The sequence below is a fragment of the Gopherus flavomarginatus genome, chromosome 1, assembly GCF_025201925.1.
Source record: "Gopherus flavomarginatus isolate rGopFla2 chromosome 1, rGopFla2.mat.asm, whole genome shotgun sequence".
NCBI lineage: Eukaryota > Metazoa > Chordata > Testudines > Testudinidae > Gopherus > Gopherus flavomarginatus.
The window spans coordinates 69790982-69810820 of NC_066617.1; the positions used below are offsets into that span (position 1 = coordinate 69790982).

Genomic DNA, 19839 nt, shown 5'->3' on the forward strand with positions numbered 1-19839 from the left:
CCCAAAAAATTAGAGTGTTTTGGGGCACTCTGGTCCCCCTGAAAAACCTTCCCTGGGGACCCCAAGACCCAAATTCCTTGAGTCTCACAACAAAGGGAAATAATCCTTTTTCCCTTCCCCCCTCTCTGTTCCCAGTCCTGGAAACAAAAAGTACTTTCCAATTCCCCCAGAGGGAATGCAAAATCAGGCTAGCAAATCCAACACACAGATCTCCCTTGATTTCTTCCTCCCACCAATTCCCTGGTGAGTACAGACTCAATTTCCCTGAAGTAAACAAAAAACTCCAACAGGTCTTAAAAGAAAGCTTTATATAAAAAGAAAGAAAAATACATACAAATGGTCTCTCTGTATTAAGATGATACAATACAGGGTCAATTGCTTAAAAGAATATTGAATAAACAGCCTTATTCAAAAAGAATACAAATCAAAGCACTCCAGCACTTATATTCATGCAAATACCAAAAAAAAAGAAACCATATAACTTACTATCTGATCTCTTTGTCCTTACACTTAGAAACAGAAGACTAGAAAGTAGAAACTACTTCTCCAAAGCTCAGAGAAAGCAGGCAGACAGACAAAAGCCTCAGACACACACTTCCCTCCACCCAGAGTTGAAAAAATCCGGTTTCCTGATTGGTCCTCTGGTCAGGTGCTTCAGGTGGAAGAGACATTAACCCTTAGCTATCTGTTTATGACAACTCTGTAGCTAAAAGCAGTTTTGTAAAGTGAGTTTGAAAATTTATTTGACGGATTGTTGTATTTCAGTTTAAGTAGAAGTAACTGTCCAGCAGGCAGTGACTTGAATTCACTGCCCAGAGGGGACGCCATGAAATAGAATTCTTCCCAGGTTTAATCCGCATCACAAACATAACATGTTTTTCAAGTTATTCAACTTTCCTCCTTAAAAATCTCAAGGATTTATCTTGAAGCTTCAAATGCAACTAATTTCCAAATTTTTGTTTAATGAGCTGGTCGTAGAATTTAACTATGGTGTTTAAGTGGGACTACAAATTGAATGTAGTCCTTTTCTTGTTTTGATAGCAGGCAGTTGTGAAAACCCAGTTAAGTATTTTTGAAGCCTTTGACCATGGTAGTACTACTGTAACTGAAAGTTCTTAATTGTAACGTTCAGGGAGTGTTTGTAAGCTTTTTGATATTGCTTGTTAAATATTTGCATTCATCTCTGGTACAAACGTAGTAAATTAATTGTTGGCTGACTAATTTAGAGTTTAGACAAACCATGACTTTCATGTTACTGTTTTAATATACTTATTTTGAAAAAAAAATTATTTAGAAATGGGAAGAATTGAAACTGTTTGCGGATTTGATCCTTGTTCTGTTACATATGTATTTTCTTGGATTTTAGTACCCAGGTATCCCAGCATTAGTTATATTATTAAAATGTGTACTGTAATGTAAATTAGTGATCTCAAAAACATTGTTCATCCAGTATCTCAAATTAACTGTTAAGGAAATGCACGTGGAAAAAAATAGTTTGTTAGCTTCATTCTCTTCACTCTTTGGCCACAAATTTGCAGTCCTTATGGAGTTCCTAACTTTAAAAACCAAGAAACAAAAAAACCCTCACCCATTACATACAACTTTAAGCTAAAGTTGAATTAATGCATCTCAGGAGCAATGGAATAACCTTATTGTTTACGCTGATTTCTGTCCTAACTATTCTGCTTTTTGGTGCTAGATAAGTTAATGTTCAAAACCAATTTAATTTGACTATCCTTTATCTTCTTTACCTTTTTAAAATCAAATATATATGATATGTAAAGTTAGAATTTAAGGTAAGCATTAAAATAAAAGTACAGCAGTTCTGTGTTCTAGTTTCAGGACTCAGGGTTAAGCCCCTTCTTAAAGAAGAAAAATATCATAAAGTAGCTAGATTCTGTCTGTGTGTGTACATATATGTGTATACATGCATGCTGACATTTTAATTTTAAGGTTAAAAAGTAGATGTGGTCTTCCAAATTGTTGCATTTAGAATGCTCTAGGTGAAAATGATGATGTAAGTATATTTAGCGTAGCTGTGGTCAACCATTATCTCATGGTTGAACACTAAAAATCTGCTGGAGAGAACTCTGTTTTTTTAAAAACGCTAAACTTCCTTGAGGTAAAAGAATGTGCTAGAGAAGAAAAGGTATCTTACAATGTCTTTTGACTAAAGGAATAATTTATAAACATGTTTTGCAAAGCAAGAACTTAAAATTGAGTTATTGGGCAAAGTGGGCATGATCACAGGACTACTCATTGCTCAGTCAGAACTGGAACCTATGAGCAAATGGACCTAACCATGTTGCAGCTACTGGATTTGAAGAGCCGTATTCTCCTTAACCAACTCGTAGGGTATGGCTACATCTGGAATTTCAAAGCGCTGCCCCGGCAGCGCTGCGGGAGCGCTGCCGCGGCAGCGCTTTGAAGTGTAAGTGTAGTCAGAGCAGCAGCGCTGGGAGAGAGCTCTCCCAGCGCTGCATGTAAACCACATCCCTTACGGGTGTAGCGTGCAGCGCTGGGAGCCGTGCTCCCAGCGCTGCTGCCCTGATTACACTGACGCTTTACAGCGCTGTATTTTGCAGCGCCCAAGGGGGTGTTTTTTCACACCCCAGTTGCAGCGCTGTAAAGTGTGAGTGTAGCCAAGGCCCCAGATGACAGGAGAGCTTTCAAAGGAATGAGGGCTAGAGAAAGAAGGCTCCTTTTCTTTCACTTCCCACACTAATCACTCAATTTTTTTTAACTTGGATGATTGCACACTTTATATCTTTTATCACACACAACCCCACCCCCCCCCCAAATATTAACAGGTTGCAAAGTCAAGCAATCAAAAATTAGGAATTGACAGATTTATGCCCATTCAACTTTAACTCTTCCCCCTTGTGCATCGAATAAGCTGGGGTTCTTGTGGAAACATGGGATTGTGTAATTTAAAACTGTATCATAGTGCATGAATGCAAGGGGGCAAGATGAAATGATATCACTATTGGAAGATGAGACACATGGGGGGCAGAGGTAGTGAAGTGTTATGATATTCTGCTTTTGAATGTCCACTGTGGTGACTTGACTTTTTAATCTATATAATTTAGGGATGGGGTCATTCATACTATCCATAATTATTAATTTGTATTACCATGGCACCTAGGAGCCTTGCCATGGTTCAGGACCCTATTGTGCTGAGCACTGTAAAAATACAGGGGAAAAAAGACAGTCCCTGTCCCAAAGAGCTTACAATCTAAGTATAACACAGCAGATGTCTAAAGATATATAAACGAGTACAAGGGAACAATGAGATCGCATTGGTCAGCTTGATAAACAGTGCCACCAACAGTCTAACCATTGTCAAGTTTTTATAGGCATCACATCAAAGGAGAGTTTCAGGGAGGGAGCTGAAGGTGGTTAATGGGGTAGTTTTGCAGATGTTCCCAGGGGGTACCTCCCAAGAGTGAAAGACAACATGGGAGAAAGCACAGAGGTGCTTGTTTGAAAACAGGTGAGCAGTGGCATCATGACTGAGTTGAAGGCAGGAGTCCACCTTTCAGTAGTAAGTGAGATGATAATTCGTAAAGGGCCTTGTAAATGAAGACAAACAGCTTAGATTGTGATAGAGAAGGAGAAGCCAGTGGAGGGTTGCAAGGAGGGTTGACGCGCTAAGAATACCCATTGATACTATCCTACGTGTTCTGTAGGACAAGGAATAAGAGACATACGTGCTCCTCTGTGCAGCCTCCCCAGTGTGTCTGTTAGCTCCTGCTATACACCATGTGTCTGTGTATCAGGTACTTCCCTTCTCTCAATTAGGTGGGGTGTGGGTAGAGGGTGGGTATAGTCCCCCATTGCAATGGTTCTCAACCTTTCCAGACTATTGTAGTCCTTTCTGGATTCTGAATCCCAAACCCTGCTGCCTGGGGCTGACGCATGTAACTTAGCTTTGCGGGGGCCCCCTGTGGTGTGAGGCCCAGGCAGTTACCATGCTTGCCACCCCCTAATGCTAGCCGTGCACTTGCAATCCCTCCATAACCTCTTCCGTGACACGTCTGGGGCTAATGACTCCCAGGTTGAAAAACACTGATCTAGATGAATTAAGAACATAAGAACGGCTGTACCGGGTCAGGCCAAAGGTCTGTCTAGCCCAGTATCCTGTCTACTGACAGTGGCCAATGCCAGGTGCCCCAGAGCGAGTGGACCTAACAGGCAATGATCAAGTGATCTCTCTCCTGCCATCCATCTCCATCCTCTGACAAACAGAGGCTAGAGACACCATTCCTTTCCCATCCTGGCTAACAGACGTTAATGGACTTAACCACTAGGAATTTATCCAGTTCTCTTTTAAATGCTGTTATAGTCCTAGCCTGCACAACCTCCTCAGGTAAGGAGTTCCACAAGTTGACTGTGCACTGCGTGAAGAACTTCCTTGTATTTGTTTTAAACCTGCTGCCTATTAATTTCATTTGGTGACCCCTAGTTCTTGACGTAACCTCTGGAAGATCTCTCTGTACACTGGTTGAGAACCACTGCTCCAGTGCACCAGTATTAGCAGATTTCTTCTCCCTGCAAGCAAGATGGGAGCAGGAAATGTATTGTGACTCTGAGACCCTGGGGTCCTTCTAGGGCAGTACCGTTGCGCAAAGATTTGCTTCTTACACAAAACTGTACCTAAAGCAGTCTAGCCCTATACAATGCCTCCAAAATACAGTGTTGACTATGTATAAATGCACATTAATAGCAAGTTTTTGCTGAAGGAAAGTATGTATAAAGTCAAGTTGTTCAACTCTCCCCACCCCACTTATATTTTTAGATCAAGTGGTTGCTAATGTGAGAAGACAACATGCCATTTTGAAGTATGACAGAAGTCCTGATGCTGCAGCAGAGGCTAGGAATATTAATGGCCACATCTAGGTGAGTGAATTCAGTTAAGTTCCACCAGTTCTCAAGCTTCCATACTGTGGGCCTTTTAACCTCAATTCCTCACTGTCCCTGAAATAGCTTTAAGTGCTTTGTGTCCTTAAACATTTAGGAGGCAAAACCATAAACTCCTTTGACTATTGGATTGTATTTCCTTTCTCCCTTTTTGTATCTCTATTTATTTCCTCCTTTTGGGGGTGGGAGGGTAGTGTTGAAAATTAAGTACCAGATCTCTTCACTTCATCTGCAACTCCCATTGCTCTATATCTGCAAGTCACACTTCCCCATTGTAACTGAAACAGCTCTGCACCCATATGGAAGTGCTCTGTGGACCACAGAGCAAGCCCTTCTGTTGTAAATGTGTTTATTTGTATTAACTTTAATATCTATCTGCATTATAGCTACCTTTCATAATTAATGTTTTCAAGAATACTTCCTCAAAATAAACGAGCAGCATCAATAGACTATAGCAGGGGTTCTCAAACTGGGAGTTGGGACCCCTCAGGGGGTCACGAGGTTATTACGTGGGGGGGTCGTGAGCTGTCAGCCTCCACCCTAAACCCTGCTTTTCCTCCAGCATTTATAAGGGTGTTAAATGTATAAAAAAGTGTTCTTAATTTATAAGGGAGGTTGCACTCAGAGGCTTGCTAAGCAAAAGGAGTCACCAGTAAAAAAGTTTGAAAGCCACTGGACTGCAGGACCCCTGCCCCTTCCTCAGTTCCAGTGTCCCTGGGTGAGGCTCTGTGCTATGCCTCCAAGGGCACTCCCAATACTGGGATGCTTTGGAGGCTGGAGAGGTCCCTGGGGCCTGTCTAAGTTAGGGCAGCCTTCCAGAGCTGCCCTAGGGACTTGTAGTGTTGTCTGCTGCTGGGACACTGTCCTGATGCATACTTCTTATAACTGGAGTTTGTGTAAGGATCCATAGGCTATCTTCATGGTACTTGTGCTGGGGAAATTCTCCCTGAGCCAGAACTGGGCCTTTTAGAGCCTTTTGGCCCAGTGTGAATAGTTTGGAGAGGGGTGAGGGTCTCATCAAGAAACGTTTCCGAATGCTGTTGTGGGATTTCAGTTCACAGCTTAAATGAATCTATTTGGTCTATTTGGTTACTGCAAGTTTTACTTATGGTAGGATTCTCACAACTTTGTATGGACATTTTTTTTTTCCAGTCAAATTGTTAGAAAATAAAAATTTAAAAAATGGCATGTTATTATGTAATGTTTTAATATTTTTATAACCGCTTGTGTGACTGCTGCAAAATACATCAGACATTTGTCATATCAAGGATAAATATTAGTGCATTTGGTTTTGTTGTATAAATGAGATTTATGTATGGTTAGTGGATATTATTGGGGTGTCTGAAAATTAATTTTAAGTTTAAAAAGGGATTTAAATTAAATATATTTAAAATTGACAACCAATCCTAAACCTACTGAAATCTATTAAAAATCATTTAATTAAAATAAATCAGGCCATATTAGATGCTGAAGTTTAAAAGATAGTCAGAACACTGACTTGGAGAAAGTCACTGATTAAGTACCTAGAACCCCAAAGTGTGTTGAAATGTGAAACCAACTCTTGATAGCAGTAGTCTCTTCTGCAGATAGAGAGAAAATATTTTCTAAACATCAGTTTATTCAACTAGTTTTAGTTCAGTGATAAGTTCATTCAAAGTTAAGAAACTGGTTGGGAATCAAAAAAGCAGGAAAACTTGTTTTCCTCTTCCAATCTATGGACAAAAATGAGATATGAGAGAGTGAGATTCAAGATTTTAAAAGTAGTCAAAGACATGGTGACCAGAAACTATTAGTTCAATTTACTAACTACAAGTACTTTGTTTAATCAAATTTAAATACAAAACATGTTTTGGTAAACTTACCTTTCCCCTTAGTTATCTATCATATTCAAGGTAGCTTTATTGAATTAAAAACAGAATTTTAAAAGTGTTGTTAATTGAATTGCAATTTTCATCCAAATACAACTTGACTTAAATTATGAGTAAAATATTAATCTAGTAAATAAATTCATCATTAACTGTTTTCTAACACAATATAATGTAAAAATTAATCTGAAATGTTAAGCTATACAGTTGCTTAAATAAATATGAACAGATATTATGTATATTCCTGATTTAGCAACAAGTACCAAATTTAGTGTAAAGGCTATATTTAGTAGTTGCAAATGAACGTGTTTTTAATGATTACATCAACCAGTAAGAACTATATTTGTTAGGAAAATAAAAAGAACAAATGCAAAAAAAAACAAAAAAAAAAAAAACAAAAAAAAAAAACCCCTTAAATCAAGCTTTCCTGCTTGCTGATTTAAATCATGGTTAAAATTGTTGATGTAAATGTCTTTTATTTAAATCAATCTACCCTGGATATTCTTTAGTTCCTTTCCCCCAAGTAAATTACCACTTTCTTTTTTGGCTCTAGAGATTACATGGTCTTCTAAAGAAGCCATGGGTAGCTGCTGTAGCTGTCCAGATAAAGAGACTGTCCCAGACAACCATCGAAACAAGTTTAAGGTAAGCAGTTGATTTTTTGTGTTGCAAACTATTTTGTCATTCTCTTGCAAAATAGAATCCAGATATAAGAATTAGAATGAAGAAAGTGTTTTGTAATGTTTATAAAAAGAACAGGAGTACTTGTGGCACCTTAGAGACTAACAAATTTATTTGAGCTTAAGCTTTCGTGGGCTACAGCCTACTTCATCGGATGAAGTGGGCTGTAGCCCACGAAAGCTTATTATCCTGTTATTTTTGCGGATACAGACTAACACGGCTGCTACTCTGAAACCTGTAATGTTTATGAAAATCAAGCCATCAGAGACTTACCAGTTTGTATGGCTAAGACGTCTTCTTTACCCCTAAGGAGCCCTATATTAGATCCAGTAAAAGGAATATTTTAAGCAGGTCTGGTTTTGAGTAGTGATGGATATTCGTAGACCTTTTGTCTTCTGTAAGGTGAAAAGCCATGTATCTTAGGCAATTCTTGGGTGATGTATCTCCGTTTAAACAGGTGGTCAGTATTAAGGTAGCATTTTTGAGAAAACTTGCTTTACTTGAAGAAGAAGAAGTGGTATTTCCAAGTCCTTGTTGTCTCGTGCAAAGAATTCCTAGGAGTTTTAGGCCTGCAGATACTTTTACGCAAGTGCTTAACCTTAACCATAAGTAGTCATATTGACTGCAATGGTCTCATGTTGCCCCGTTACACAAGATTAATATTTGATTTTCTGTCCCACTCTGTCTCACCGAGATCCCAGGAGAATGAGGGTGAGTGGCTGTACTTTCCATCATGAACAGTGACTTTTGCAGACAACTTAAGGGGATGCTGTTATCTTAAATACCACATTAATGTCTGGACATTTTTACATACTTTTGTTACAAATAGCACCTAATAACTGAAAGATCAGATACTTTATTTCTGGTTTTTCAGTTTATGCTTTGACAGCATTTTGTTTGGTAGTCACTTTCTCTTTTCCCACTATACAGTTAACTCCTCTGTTTGTGCAAGTCTTTTATTTAAAAACCAGGGAGAGAAAAAAAAGATTATTTGCGAAACCACAGAAAATGTCGGGAATCTCGGTGGCAGGTGAAACAACTTCTCCTTTTTAAAAATTGGCTAGATTTCTGTTTGACAATAACTCTTTTTAAGAAGAAAATTAATTCTAACCAGTTTTTCTATTGAGTAAGGAGTGGTTAGGACAAACGTACTGAAATAGGGGTTGTCACAGTGTGAATAAATGTGGGAATTGTCCAAGTTCTATCAGGGATAAAGAGGGTGTGGTAACAGTTTTAATTCACATATTACATATAAAAAATACAGACTCTTAGATTTTATTGGACTTAGCCTTTCTGCTTCAAACGTCTGTAATGTTGAGGTAACAAGTTACAGTAATGATTTGCACCTTTTGATGCACACTGTTTTTTAAACATACACTTCTTTTTTTAAAAAAAGAAGCAAATACTCTCATCTAGAGAATTAGCACTTCCTGACTTGCGCTTATACAAAAATATTTTATTTTCAAAAATAGTTAAACCTGTAATGTTTTATATATCACCAGCAGCTATAAACTCTTTTTTTTTTTCACATTTGTATTTGATGAGTCAGATGCTGTATGTTAATGAAATGTCCAAGAAGCTTATATAATGGTATATAACTCTTATTTTAAAGGTCATTAATGTAGATGATGATGGTAATGAACTGGGTTCTGGCGTAATGGAACTTACAGATACAGAGCTAATTTTATACACCCGTAAACGAGATTCTGTAAAATGGCACTACCTCTGTCTCCGTCGCTACGGCTATGATTCAAATCTCTTTTCTTTTGAAAGTGGTCGACGATGTCAAACTGGACAAGGTAGGTAGCCCGTGTGTGTGTGTGTATGTATATTTTAGCAACCTGTTTCACAAGTCTGTAAATTAAATACAGCTCACTCAGTTTTGCCTTCCTGAGAGCAAGAATGCAAAGAGTGGGGTTTTTCTCTTTGAATGCAGGCATCACAGAAAAATCTTATAAGTAGCTCTTTGGGGAACAGTTCTGGTTAAATGGCCAGCATTTTAAATAGGGTGTACCTGATTGCTCTGGAGCAGTTTGTCTGTCTGCACTATATGAAAGAAGATCTGGGAGACTTCTAGTTTCTGAAATCACCAAAGGCTTGGAATATTTTGTACTCTTTTGCAGTGAGATCACTCATCAGTTTAGGAGCTGATTTAATGGGTTTTGTAGAGGGTTGCAGCCAACTCTCCTTGCTCGAAGTGTTGACTTTCCTTATGTTTCTCATTTTGGGGAAGGAGAAATATAAAAATGAAGATTTCAGAGAAGCCTTTCTGAAAACTAACAGGTTATTTTAACTGAATTCACACGACACCTGTTATGAGGGCAGCAAGTGTGTGTGGGAAAGTTTAATAAACTTGAGTACTTGCATGATTGGGTCTGTCTGCCTTGTTTATTTTTAAGCATAGTATTTAAAACACACACTTGCATTTTCTATCCTTCTCCCTTAAAACAAAAAAATTATGAATTTTTTTATAGAAGCCAAAACATCAGTGAAATCATACTTCTTCCTAAATTCTGTTTTCATTTTAAATATGAAGTACTTAATTTCAGCACATTTGAGAAGAATGAGGGAAATGTGGCTCCTACTGTTCCATTCCCTTAATCTTGAGCTGACTGGGGAGTCAAAATGGCTCCCAGTTGAAGGGCCAAACAGCTACACTAAATTACATACACTGCAGCAGTCCCTATGTGACATCTGCGCTGGTCAAGGAACCGATGAAGTACCGTGTGCTCCATGACACCATTTCTGTGCTTCCCTACCCCTGACGCGCCACCTTCATAAAGGTATAGGGGTGGTGGCAACCGCATCTCTGATGTTCAAGAATTCCTGTGTCAAGGGGAATCTATGGCTACCTGTTCACTGCAGCTTCTTGCAGCACAGTGCAGCCAGACGGGCTGGAGATTTGGCTTGAACTTTACCTTTTAAAAAGCAACCACTATTTAAAGCAGGTGAGAGTAGTTGGAGTCACCCATTTTTACTATTTTGCTAGATTAATTTGCATTCTTAATTGCCGTTAACATTGTTTACTCACTATTTTTTTATTATGCGGCTGGTTTAAATAAAAAAAAACCTCCACACCCCTAAGCGACATAGGTATAACTATCTATTTATCTCATAGAACTGGAAGGAACCCTGAAAGGTCATTGAGTCCAGCCCCCTGCCTTCACTAGCAGGACCAAGTACTGTTTTTGTCCCTGATCCTTAAGTGGCCCCCTCAAGGATTGAACTCACAACCCTGAGTTTTGCAGGCCAATGCTCACACCACTGAGCTATCCTTCCCCCTCCTGACTGTACTCCTGCCATAGACAGTGCTATGTCGACAGGAGGTCATCTTCCAACAACATAGCTGCAGCCTCTTGGGGAGTTGGAGTACCTATGCTAATAAGAGAAATTCTCCAGTCAGCACAGGTAGCGTCTTCAGTAAGCGCTATAGCAGTACAGCTGCATCAGTACAGCTGCACCGCTATATATGTAGACAGGAACCAGATTATTTGTTGTCTTTCTAAACTTGAAGCCCAGTTCAGAACTTCACTGACCACACAACATTGTTTCTGTGTTGGTAAACTGGCTTTAGTAGTACATGATATGAAAAAACCCATGGCATCCTAGCTAACTCGAGGGTGGGAGGGAGTTGCCTTTTCATAGTTTGGCTTAGCTACAGGTAGTTTGGCTTTGAATATGAAAACATTTGAGAAATTGCTGCAGTAAAAAGTCTTGACTTTTTTTTTTAAATTTACTTTCTATATATGCAATTTAAGTGTACTCATGTTCTGAAGAACTAACAATTTGGGAACAGAACACATTTTATTCTTCCTTTTTAATAGAAGGGCAAATTTCAATTTCTCTAGAGTACACAATTATTTTCTGAAGTATTAATACTATATCAGGCAAAATGTCAAATAAAAACTTCTGGAGAGGTTTCACAGAGATTGTTTAGACCTAGAGTACTGCACATCTACCTTTTGGAGCATATTTTTTATGATTTAACACCAAAATATAGTCAATATGTTAGATCGCTCTTTTTTCCATGGTATTCAAATCAATCAAAAGCTTGTAGATAACAAGAAGTGAATGTCATGATATATAAACATAATTGCATTGTCAAAATATAATAGGATATAGGTATCTTAAAATAAAGATACTTTTTAGATGAAATCCTTTCTTCTTAAAAAACACAACCACATACACACTCTTCTTTTAACAAGAATATGTCAACTTTAAATTAATGCTTTCAATGGAAAGAATAATCCAAAGCTGCGACTTCACTGCTTGTCTCTTTGCTTGGGAGGGTAAGTTGGGCTCCCTCTACTGTTCAAAGACAAAGTGGCACAATACTTGGGCAAAATACATAGTATTGCTGCCAACTTTGTATTTTGTGTTTTCTATCCCTAAGGCAGAAAAAAAAATTGGTTTGCTGTTTGTTTGTTTCACACAATCTGTCCTCTAGCCCTTCATTTTAACCTTCTTTAAGAACCTGGACTTTTACCCTGTGTCAAAACCCTTCTTCCCTATTGTGCAGGTATTTTATTTTTTATGGTAACTCAGTATAAACCTGATAAACACATAATCTTGCAGCACCAAAGTTCTATTCTTTTTACAGGTCTACTTATCAGATTATTCATTTTAAAACTTCACTGTTTCATGAAGTGTTTTTCCTCATTTAGGGCAACCAGAAATTTTAACAGATTTTTCTCTTATTGGGTCTTTTATTTTCCAATCTGTCTTTTGGTGCATTGGAAGCTTATTCATTTATCAGGTACTCATTTAAAAGGGTCTCACTGTATATTTTTAGTTTGATTGTTGCACTAAAAATATAATAGCTCAGTTCCTTTAACAGGTATTCGTTAAGTGGACTCCCGTTAAGTTACTTAAAAATTAATTACATAACTGTTTTTAGAAGCAGTTCTTGTTTTCACTTAAAGGGATCTAAAACAATTTGTTGTGTGTTTATAGGAATCTTTGCCTTTAAGTGTGCTCGTGCAGAAGAACTATTTAACATGCTACAAGAGATCATGCAGAACAATAGCATAAATGTGGTAGAAGAACCAGTAGTAGAAAGGAATCATCATCAAACTGAGTTGGAAGTTCCAAGAACCCCTCGAACACCCACCAGTAAGCATGATTCTGCTGTCAAAGTATAATTTCCATGTGTATCATGTTACCTTACTTTAAATTTGATTTAGATCTTCAGTTAGCAGAATGCAGGTAATCTAGTTAAAGAATAAATACTGATTTAAATGCTAATGCCAGCTAAAGTGTTTGCGGTAGTTTTTCCTCCCCCCCCTTTAAATACCATCACAGAATTACATAAGAACATACATGAGAATGGCCATACTGGGTCTGATCAAAGGTCCATCAAGCCCAGTATCCTGTCCTCTGACAGTGACCAATGGCAGGTGTCCCAAAGAAAATGAACAGACAGGTTATCATCAAGTGATCCATGCCCTGTCACCTAATCCCAGCTTCTGGCAAACAGAGGCTAGGGACACCATTTCTGCCCATCCTGGCTAATAGGTCCATCAATGGCTATCTTCCATGAATCTATCTAGCTCGCTTTTTAACCTCATTATAGTATTGGCCTTCACAGTACCCTCTGGCAAGAGTTCCACAGGTTGGCAGCACATTGCATGAAAAAATACTTTCTTGTGTTTGTTTTAAACCTGCTTCATTTGGTGGCCCCTTGTTCTTTTATTATGAGAAGGAGTAAATAACATGTCCTTATTTACTTTCTCTATACCACTCATGATTTTATAGATCTCTATCATATCCCTCCTTAGTTGCCTCTTTTCCAAGCTGAAAAGTCCCAGTCTTATTAATCTCTCCTCATATGGAAGCCGTTCTATAACCCTAATCATTTTTGTTGCCCTTTTTCTGAACCTTTTCCAATTCCAATATATCTTTTTAGAGATGGGGCGACCACATCTGCACTCAGTATTCAAGTTATGGGCATACCATGGATTTATATAAAGACAATATGATATTTTCTGTCGTCTTATCTATCCCTTTCTTGATGATTCCTGACATTCTGTTTGCTTTTTTGACTGCTGGTGCACATTGAGTGGACGATTTCAGAGAACTATCCACAATGACTCCAAGATCTCTTTGAGTGGTAACAGCTAATTTAGACCCCGTCATTGTAATGTATAGTTAGGATTGTTTTCCGAAGGATTGTTTACTTTGCATTTATCAACATTACATTTCATCTGCCATTTTGTTGCCCAGTCACCCAGTTTTCTGAGATCCTTCTGTAGCTCTTCGCAGTCTGCCTGGGACTTAACTATCTTGAATAGTTTTGTATCATCTGCAGATTTTGCACCTCACCGTTTACCCCTTTTTCCAGATTGTTTATGAATATGTTAAATAGGACTGGGCCCAATACAGGTCCCTAAGGGACACCACTATTTACCTCTCTCCATTCTGAAAACTGTATCTCCTTGCTCTGGGGCAGAACTGGCTAGAACTCCCAAAGCTGAAGAATTTGGCTAGGCTCTACTGGGACCTAATATCAGTACACAAAGCACCACTTAAGTATGTGCACATATGGTTGCTTTACGAGATCTTGTCTAAGGATTGCCTTATTGCAACCACAGAAAATTATATGACAATTGTAAACGTCAGAATCATTGTCCAAAATGTTCATGCTTTGTGTGTCAGTGGGCCTTGAGGAGCTGAATGGAGGTGGAACAGCAGAGTTGGATCTCTCTTCCTGTCAGCGAAACAAGAAATTACTGACCTTTTCTTTATAGGGAAGGCTCCTGTAAGCATTTCCATCGCTCTCTGTAGCAGCAAAGGGCTTGGCAAAGTTTGAATCTTCTTCGAGTATTGTCCCTTTGGCACCTTTGACTGGAGGTTTTCAGTAACTGCCCATTTGGCTTGCGCATGCATTCCAGACAGCCTCGTGCCTGTACCAAGGATATATAGAGCTGCATAGGAAAAATGCCCTCTGTTCCTTCTCCACTGCCCTTATGCCTAAGATGAGCATCAAGCGTGCCTGGTTCACTTTAGGTGTAGTTTAGCTTGGTTTGTTCTTCTGTTAGTTTTCTTAAGTTTAATCTAGTTCTTATTATTTAATTTTGGGGGGTTCTGTTTGTTTTATTTTCACCTCTCTTCTTTCCCCACTTGAGGGGTTATTTTGGAGATCAGCACTTCTGGGGTACACTAAGGTCCCTTGGCTTCGAGAACTCTCTCTTCTGCCAGGAAGTAATCCGTCAGTGACAGCTATTCTCAGTGTCTCCGTTGTTTGGGAGACATCCATACACTGACCAAGTGTAAGTTCTGCACGTCTTTTAAAAGCAGAACTCATTAAGAATAGAGTGAGAAAGTTTTTAGATTGATTATGATGGAACAAGCCCTAAGACTGGCTTCTGATTCAGGCTCAGAGAACCCCCCTGTTCTCTGGCCTCCGAGTACACTTAATCTACCTCTATGTTCAGGTCACCAAGAGCCTCATGAAACAAGACTATGGGTGCCAACGAGGATGAGGAGAACTAAGTTTCCTACCTGAGAGTCCTTATCTCTTTCTTTGAGGGGGGGAAAAAAAACAACCCACCTTGATCACTGATTTATAATTAATGTTCCAGAGACAAAGGGAGTACCATTGATGTGCTGAGTGGCTCCAGTACTGAGAGGTCATCTAAGACATCATCTAAAAGTCCTGTCCAGTAGTGACACCTCCCTTGACATCAGGTGCTCATGACCATTCCAGGAGACATTGTACTTCGAAGCAGTCAGTGCCATTATACTCCTGCATATCTCCTGTGAGACCTTATACCGGTGTCCCAGTCTACTTCATTGGTATCATCTTGAGTCAGCCAGATGGATTCTTTCAAAGTGTTCCATGTCCTCAGTACCGGCACATTCTAGACGAGTACCTATCCTGGTACTGATGACAGTCTCTACAGAATCCTATTCAACTTCTACTCACATTCCATGGGTACTACAGGAATTCAGCTATTCAAGGGATCTTTTTGTCTCAGACAAGCTGGTCTCCACTACTTATTGGTACCATACAATTGCCTGTACTGAGATCTTCTGGGTAACCAACACCACATCTTTTGGCCAGATATCCTACCTCTCTGATACCTACCGTTCAGGATGAGCAGTTATCGCTGCCACTGGATTATGTTGAGGATGAGTCTGATTCCCAGATTTCTGTCCAGGGATCCCCTCTTTACTCCACCAGACATTTACTCTCGTAGCACCTACACTGAGGGAGAGAGAAATAGAGGTTTGGGGATGGGGAAATGACCTTGACCCCCATTCCGTTGGTGCGGCAGATGGATGCCTCCTCCCATGCCCTATGGGCCTCCTCAGTGGCAACATCATGATTCCTCAGAGGACTGATGAGTCTTTTATTTCTCTCAGATTAAACCCCAATATGGGACTTGAACTTTCTTCTTAATTCATAATTTTGTTTTACAAAACATCTCTGAGCTATTAACCACTTGTTTTATACTTCACCTCTCCATGAAAATGTCTTTCTTTTTGGTGGCCCTCACTTCTGCTCAAAGGGTTGGAAAACTGGGATATTTAATGGCAGATCATCCCTTTAGTGTGTTTTTTTTTTAAAGGTTTTGTTATGGCCACACCCTAAATTTATGCCTAAAGTATCTTCTGAATTTCAAATTAACCAGGTCACTTATCTCCCAGTTTCCACCCCCAAAATACATCAGACCAGGGATGTCTTCCATACCTTGGAAGTCAGAAGGGCATTAGCTTTCCATCTGGATGAAACTAAACTATTTAGAAAGTCTCCCAGACTATTTCAGTTGCAGACAGATCCAAAGGACCGAGAGTCTCCTCCCAAAGACTCTCAAAGTGGATCTCTAGGGGTATTATTTCATGTTATGAGTCTGTCAGATCCAACCTCTTTCCAGCGTGCTACCTCATTGTACAGGGCATATACCTACTTCTGTGGCATTGCTGAAACCTGTTATGAAATCACAAGGCTGCAACCTGGACCTCTCTACATGCTTTGTGTCATGCCTATAGATCAGATGCTGGATTTGGTATGCAGTTTTGTCTTCACTAGTAGACTTGGCTCTGAAGCTCCCTCCTCTGGGTGAGGATACTACTTGGGAGTCATCTGAAATAGAGAACTTGTTACAGGGAAACTACTCAATGAAGGAGAGGTTACTCACCTTGTGCGTAAAACTGGAGTTGTTTGAGATGTGTCCCTGAGCACCCTCTGCTACAGGCCCTCCTTTCCTTCTGTTTCAGAGCTTCCTTTCATGGAACTTTGTGGTAGAGAAAGAACTGAGGGCGGTTTGTCTGTGTAGCTCTCTGTATCCCCAGTACAGGGCACAAGGATGTCTGGAGAACATACATAGGCCACATGGGCACTGCTATTGAACATCTCCTGTCAAAGGTTCATGGGGCTATGTGTACCTCAAGTGGAGCACCCATAGGGACACACACCTTGAACTCCAGCCACTGCATAGTTGAGTTCTCTCCTTTTCCAATATCCCCATATTAGTCAAGACACTGTGGTTTTTGACTTTATAAATATCTAAGATGAGCTTTTTCAGGCTCAGAGTGTGGGTTTGGGTGAATGCTTAGAACTCCTGTGACGTTGTTCCATCCTAAATTGAGCTCTCCTCTGACACTTTTTTCTTTTTGACAGGATGTACTTCTGAGGGCCTGGTATGTATAGCTGAACAAATGGCTTGAATTCTGGCTTTTTGGAAGACCTTTTATCTCACAGTTGTTGTGGTCAGGGATGTCTGCATCATGGCTTGCAGTCAGCTTCCATCTCTCATGTCTACAGAACATATTTCATAGGAGGGGAGCCCAAACTCTCCCACCCCTATGAGTTTTGTTTCTCAGGATATCTTTATCTGGTATATTTGTAGATAATTCTTGCTTATTGAGCACTCATCCTCAAATCCCTCTGCATTGATGCTTCTTGGTTAGCAGGAGGTGACTCATCCTCTCTTATTAAAGAAAAAAAGCGCTGCTTTGCATCTTGCCTGAGGTACATGTTTATCACTGCCTGATGCAGTGCCCTTTGTTTTATTTTGAAACATCACATCCCTTAAACTACTTACTCACCAAGAGTCAGAATCCCATAATGATGGTATCTTTAAAGAAGAGAAAATTCTTTCCACATCTTTGAAGATATCTCACATGATTCTCACTCACCTGTGCATCTTTCAGAGTCTGGGAGTTCCACCTATGAAAAGGCGTGCGCTGCCTTGTGGTGATAGTGTATTTGTGCATATTTATATACAAAAATAACATTGTCTGCTGGAGGTATTTTTTATATGCACTCACCCTTTATCCCTGCAGAGTAAATAATATGTTGGTATTGGTCATGTTCCAGCCTTTCATAAAAAAAAAAAAAAAAAAAAAAAAAAAAGGCGGGGTGGGAACTGGCAGTTAAGTTTGCACCTTTCATGCTGCAGAGTTGGAATGTTTCTTCTGCTGTTGTGGGGAGGGTGTGTGTGAAGCCCTCCAAAACTCTGTTTTTGAGAGTTTTGGCCAATCTCAGGCTAGAGGCTTGAGATCTAACAGTGAGGATCCTGTGATGATGATGATTTAAGAAAGTAGAATTACAGGCAAGTAATTTTCTTTTCCTTAAGGAGACAGCTTCATGTGACTATTGGCAATATTGAAAAGATGTTTGATAAGAACTAAGTTCTGTCAGAGGGTTATGGTTAGATCCATCTAGATCTAAAAATGTCAACTTCTTGTTTCAGTGTTGCCTGTACATTCACTTCAGATGATAAACTAGAGTTGTAAAACTGTGAATTTGAAAAGTGGTGGAGTGAAGTTCTCAAAAGTAGACACTCTTGTGACTAGTGACATTACAGGAATATCTCTTGTTACAATCTTATATAGCTAACTGGAAAATTGCATTAAAATTTGGCAGTGTGAGAAGACAAACTGAAATTGTTCAGAAAATCCATTGGTTTAACAGTTTTTCTGATGAAATACTTGTAACCATGACACTAACTTATTTTCCTATTGTATATTTAGCTTGGCCTTTGTTGCAAACTCATTTACTTTATTCAGTCATTGCTGTCATTCTGTATCATATAAGTATACTGACAATCAATGCAGTGCAATTACGAAAAATTATTTTTTCAATAGTATTTATATCTAATATATATTCCCATAGACTGTTTTCTTGTTTATGCATGCAAACAATACAGCTTAAGAAGGCTGAACTTAAGAAAATGAATGTTGATGCCAGTTCCACTTTGTTACTCAGTGAAGTTGCTTTTCATATTTTCTTGAGGGGATTAAAATTTTTGGCACATGGTGTGTCAGTTAAATATTGAGGAGATCCTATCTATACCTATATCTATATCTATATATTTTTTTTTAGGCACATATCTGGCTCCAGGGCCGGCTCCAGGCCCCAGCGTGCCAAGCGTGTGCTTGGGGCGGCATGCCGCAGGGGGTGCTCTGCTGGTTGCCGGGAGGGCGGCAGGCGGCTCTGGTGGACCTCCCGCAGGCGGCCCTGTGGAGGGTCTGCTGGTCCACTGAAGCCGCGGAACCAGCGGACCCTCCGCAGAGCAGCCTGCAGGAGGTCCACCGGAGCCATGGGATCGGCGAGCAGCAGAGCACCCCCTGCAGCGTGCCACCGTGCTTGGGGCAGCGAAATGGCTAGAGCCGGCCCTCCTGGCTCTGTGAGCATTTGGGATTTGTTAAATATATTTTGATAGTGCGCACAATGTACAGTGCACGTTCCAAAGACAAAAGAAAGCAGCTGAATGATACATAAGGGGTCACACTGAATATCTTTTTAATGCATTTTTTCTTAAATTGAATTAGCTCCTGGGTTCAGTGCACAAAGTTTACCTAATGGGTATCCCAGATATCCCTCTTTTGGAGATGCTTCATCACATCCTTCCAGCAGACATCCCTCTGTAGGAAGTGCACGGCTTCCTTCAGTAGGTGAAGAGTCAACACATCCATTGCTTGTAGCAGAGGAACAAGTAAGCATAGTCTTTATTTTCACTTATTTTGGGTGCAGTATTAATTCTACTGTTCTTGTACTGATCCTGTAGATTTGTATTTGCACTTATTTTCCTAGCTCTGTTTCCATGATGGAAAAACATGGGTTATTTTCCTGATCTTGGCTGTGCGTATCTGCATAGTACGTTGTGTTGCTATAGAATGTTTGCATGTGGTAACCATTTAGGATGATGATTAAAGCTAAGATTTTGTCATGGGTATTTTTAGTAAAGGTCAGGGGCAGGTCACTGGCAATAAAGAAAAATTCACGGAAGCCTGTGTCCTGTCCCTGACTCTTACTAAAAATATTCATTATAAAATGGGAAGGGACCGGGCAGTTGCAGGGTGGCTGGGAGTTCTGGGGTCCCAGCACTCATGGGGGCTCAGAGCTCCAGGATCCCCCTGCCACCAG

The 19839-nt window shown here is 39.7% G+C and overlaps 1 protein-coding gene across 5 annotated transcripts in view; it reads left to right on the plus strand.

Moving 5' to 3' along the window:
• Positions 1–19839, plus strand: part of FRS2 (fibroblast growth factor receptor substrate 2) — an 86796-nt gene that overhangs the window by 55442 nt on the left and 11515 nt on the right. For 3 of the 5 annotated variants that reach the window (XM_050935551.1, XM_050935549.1, XM_050935550.1), the window contains 5 exons: positions 4799–4899; positions 7339–7430; positions 9079–9265; positions 12420–12578; positions 19245–19408. In XM_050935551.1, coding sequence (XP_050791508.1) covers positions 7365–7430; positions 9079–9265; positions 12420–12578; positions 19245–19408 — 576 coding nt within the window. In that variant the 5' untranslated portion in view covers positions 4799–4899; positions 7339–7364. Of the gene's footprint in view, positions 1–4798; positions 4900–7338; positions 7431–9078; positions 9266–9951; positions 10415–12419; positions 12579–19244; positions 19409–19839 lie in introns of those variants that run through there. The other 2 variants (XM_050935554.1, XM_050935552.1) reach the window with 2 other exon arrangements.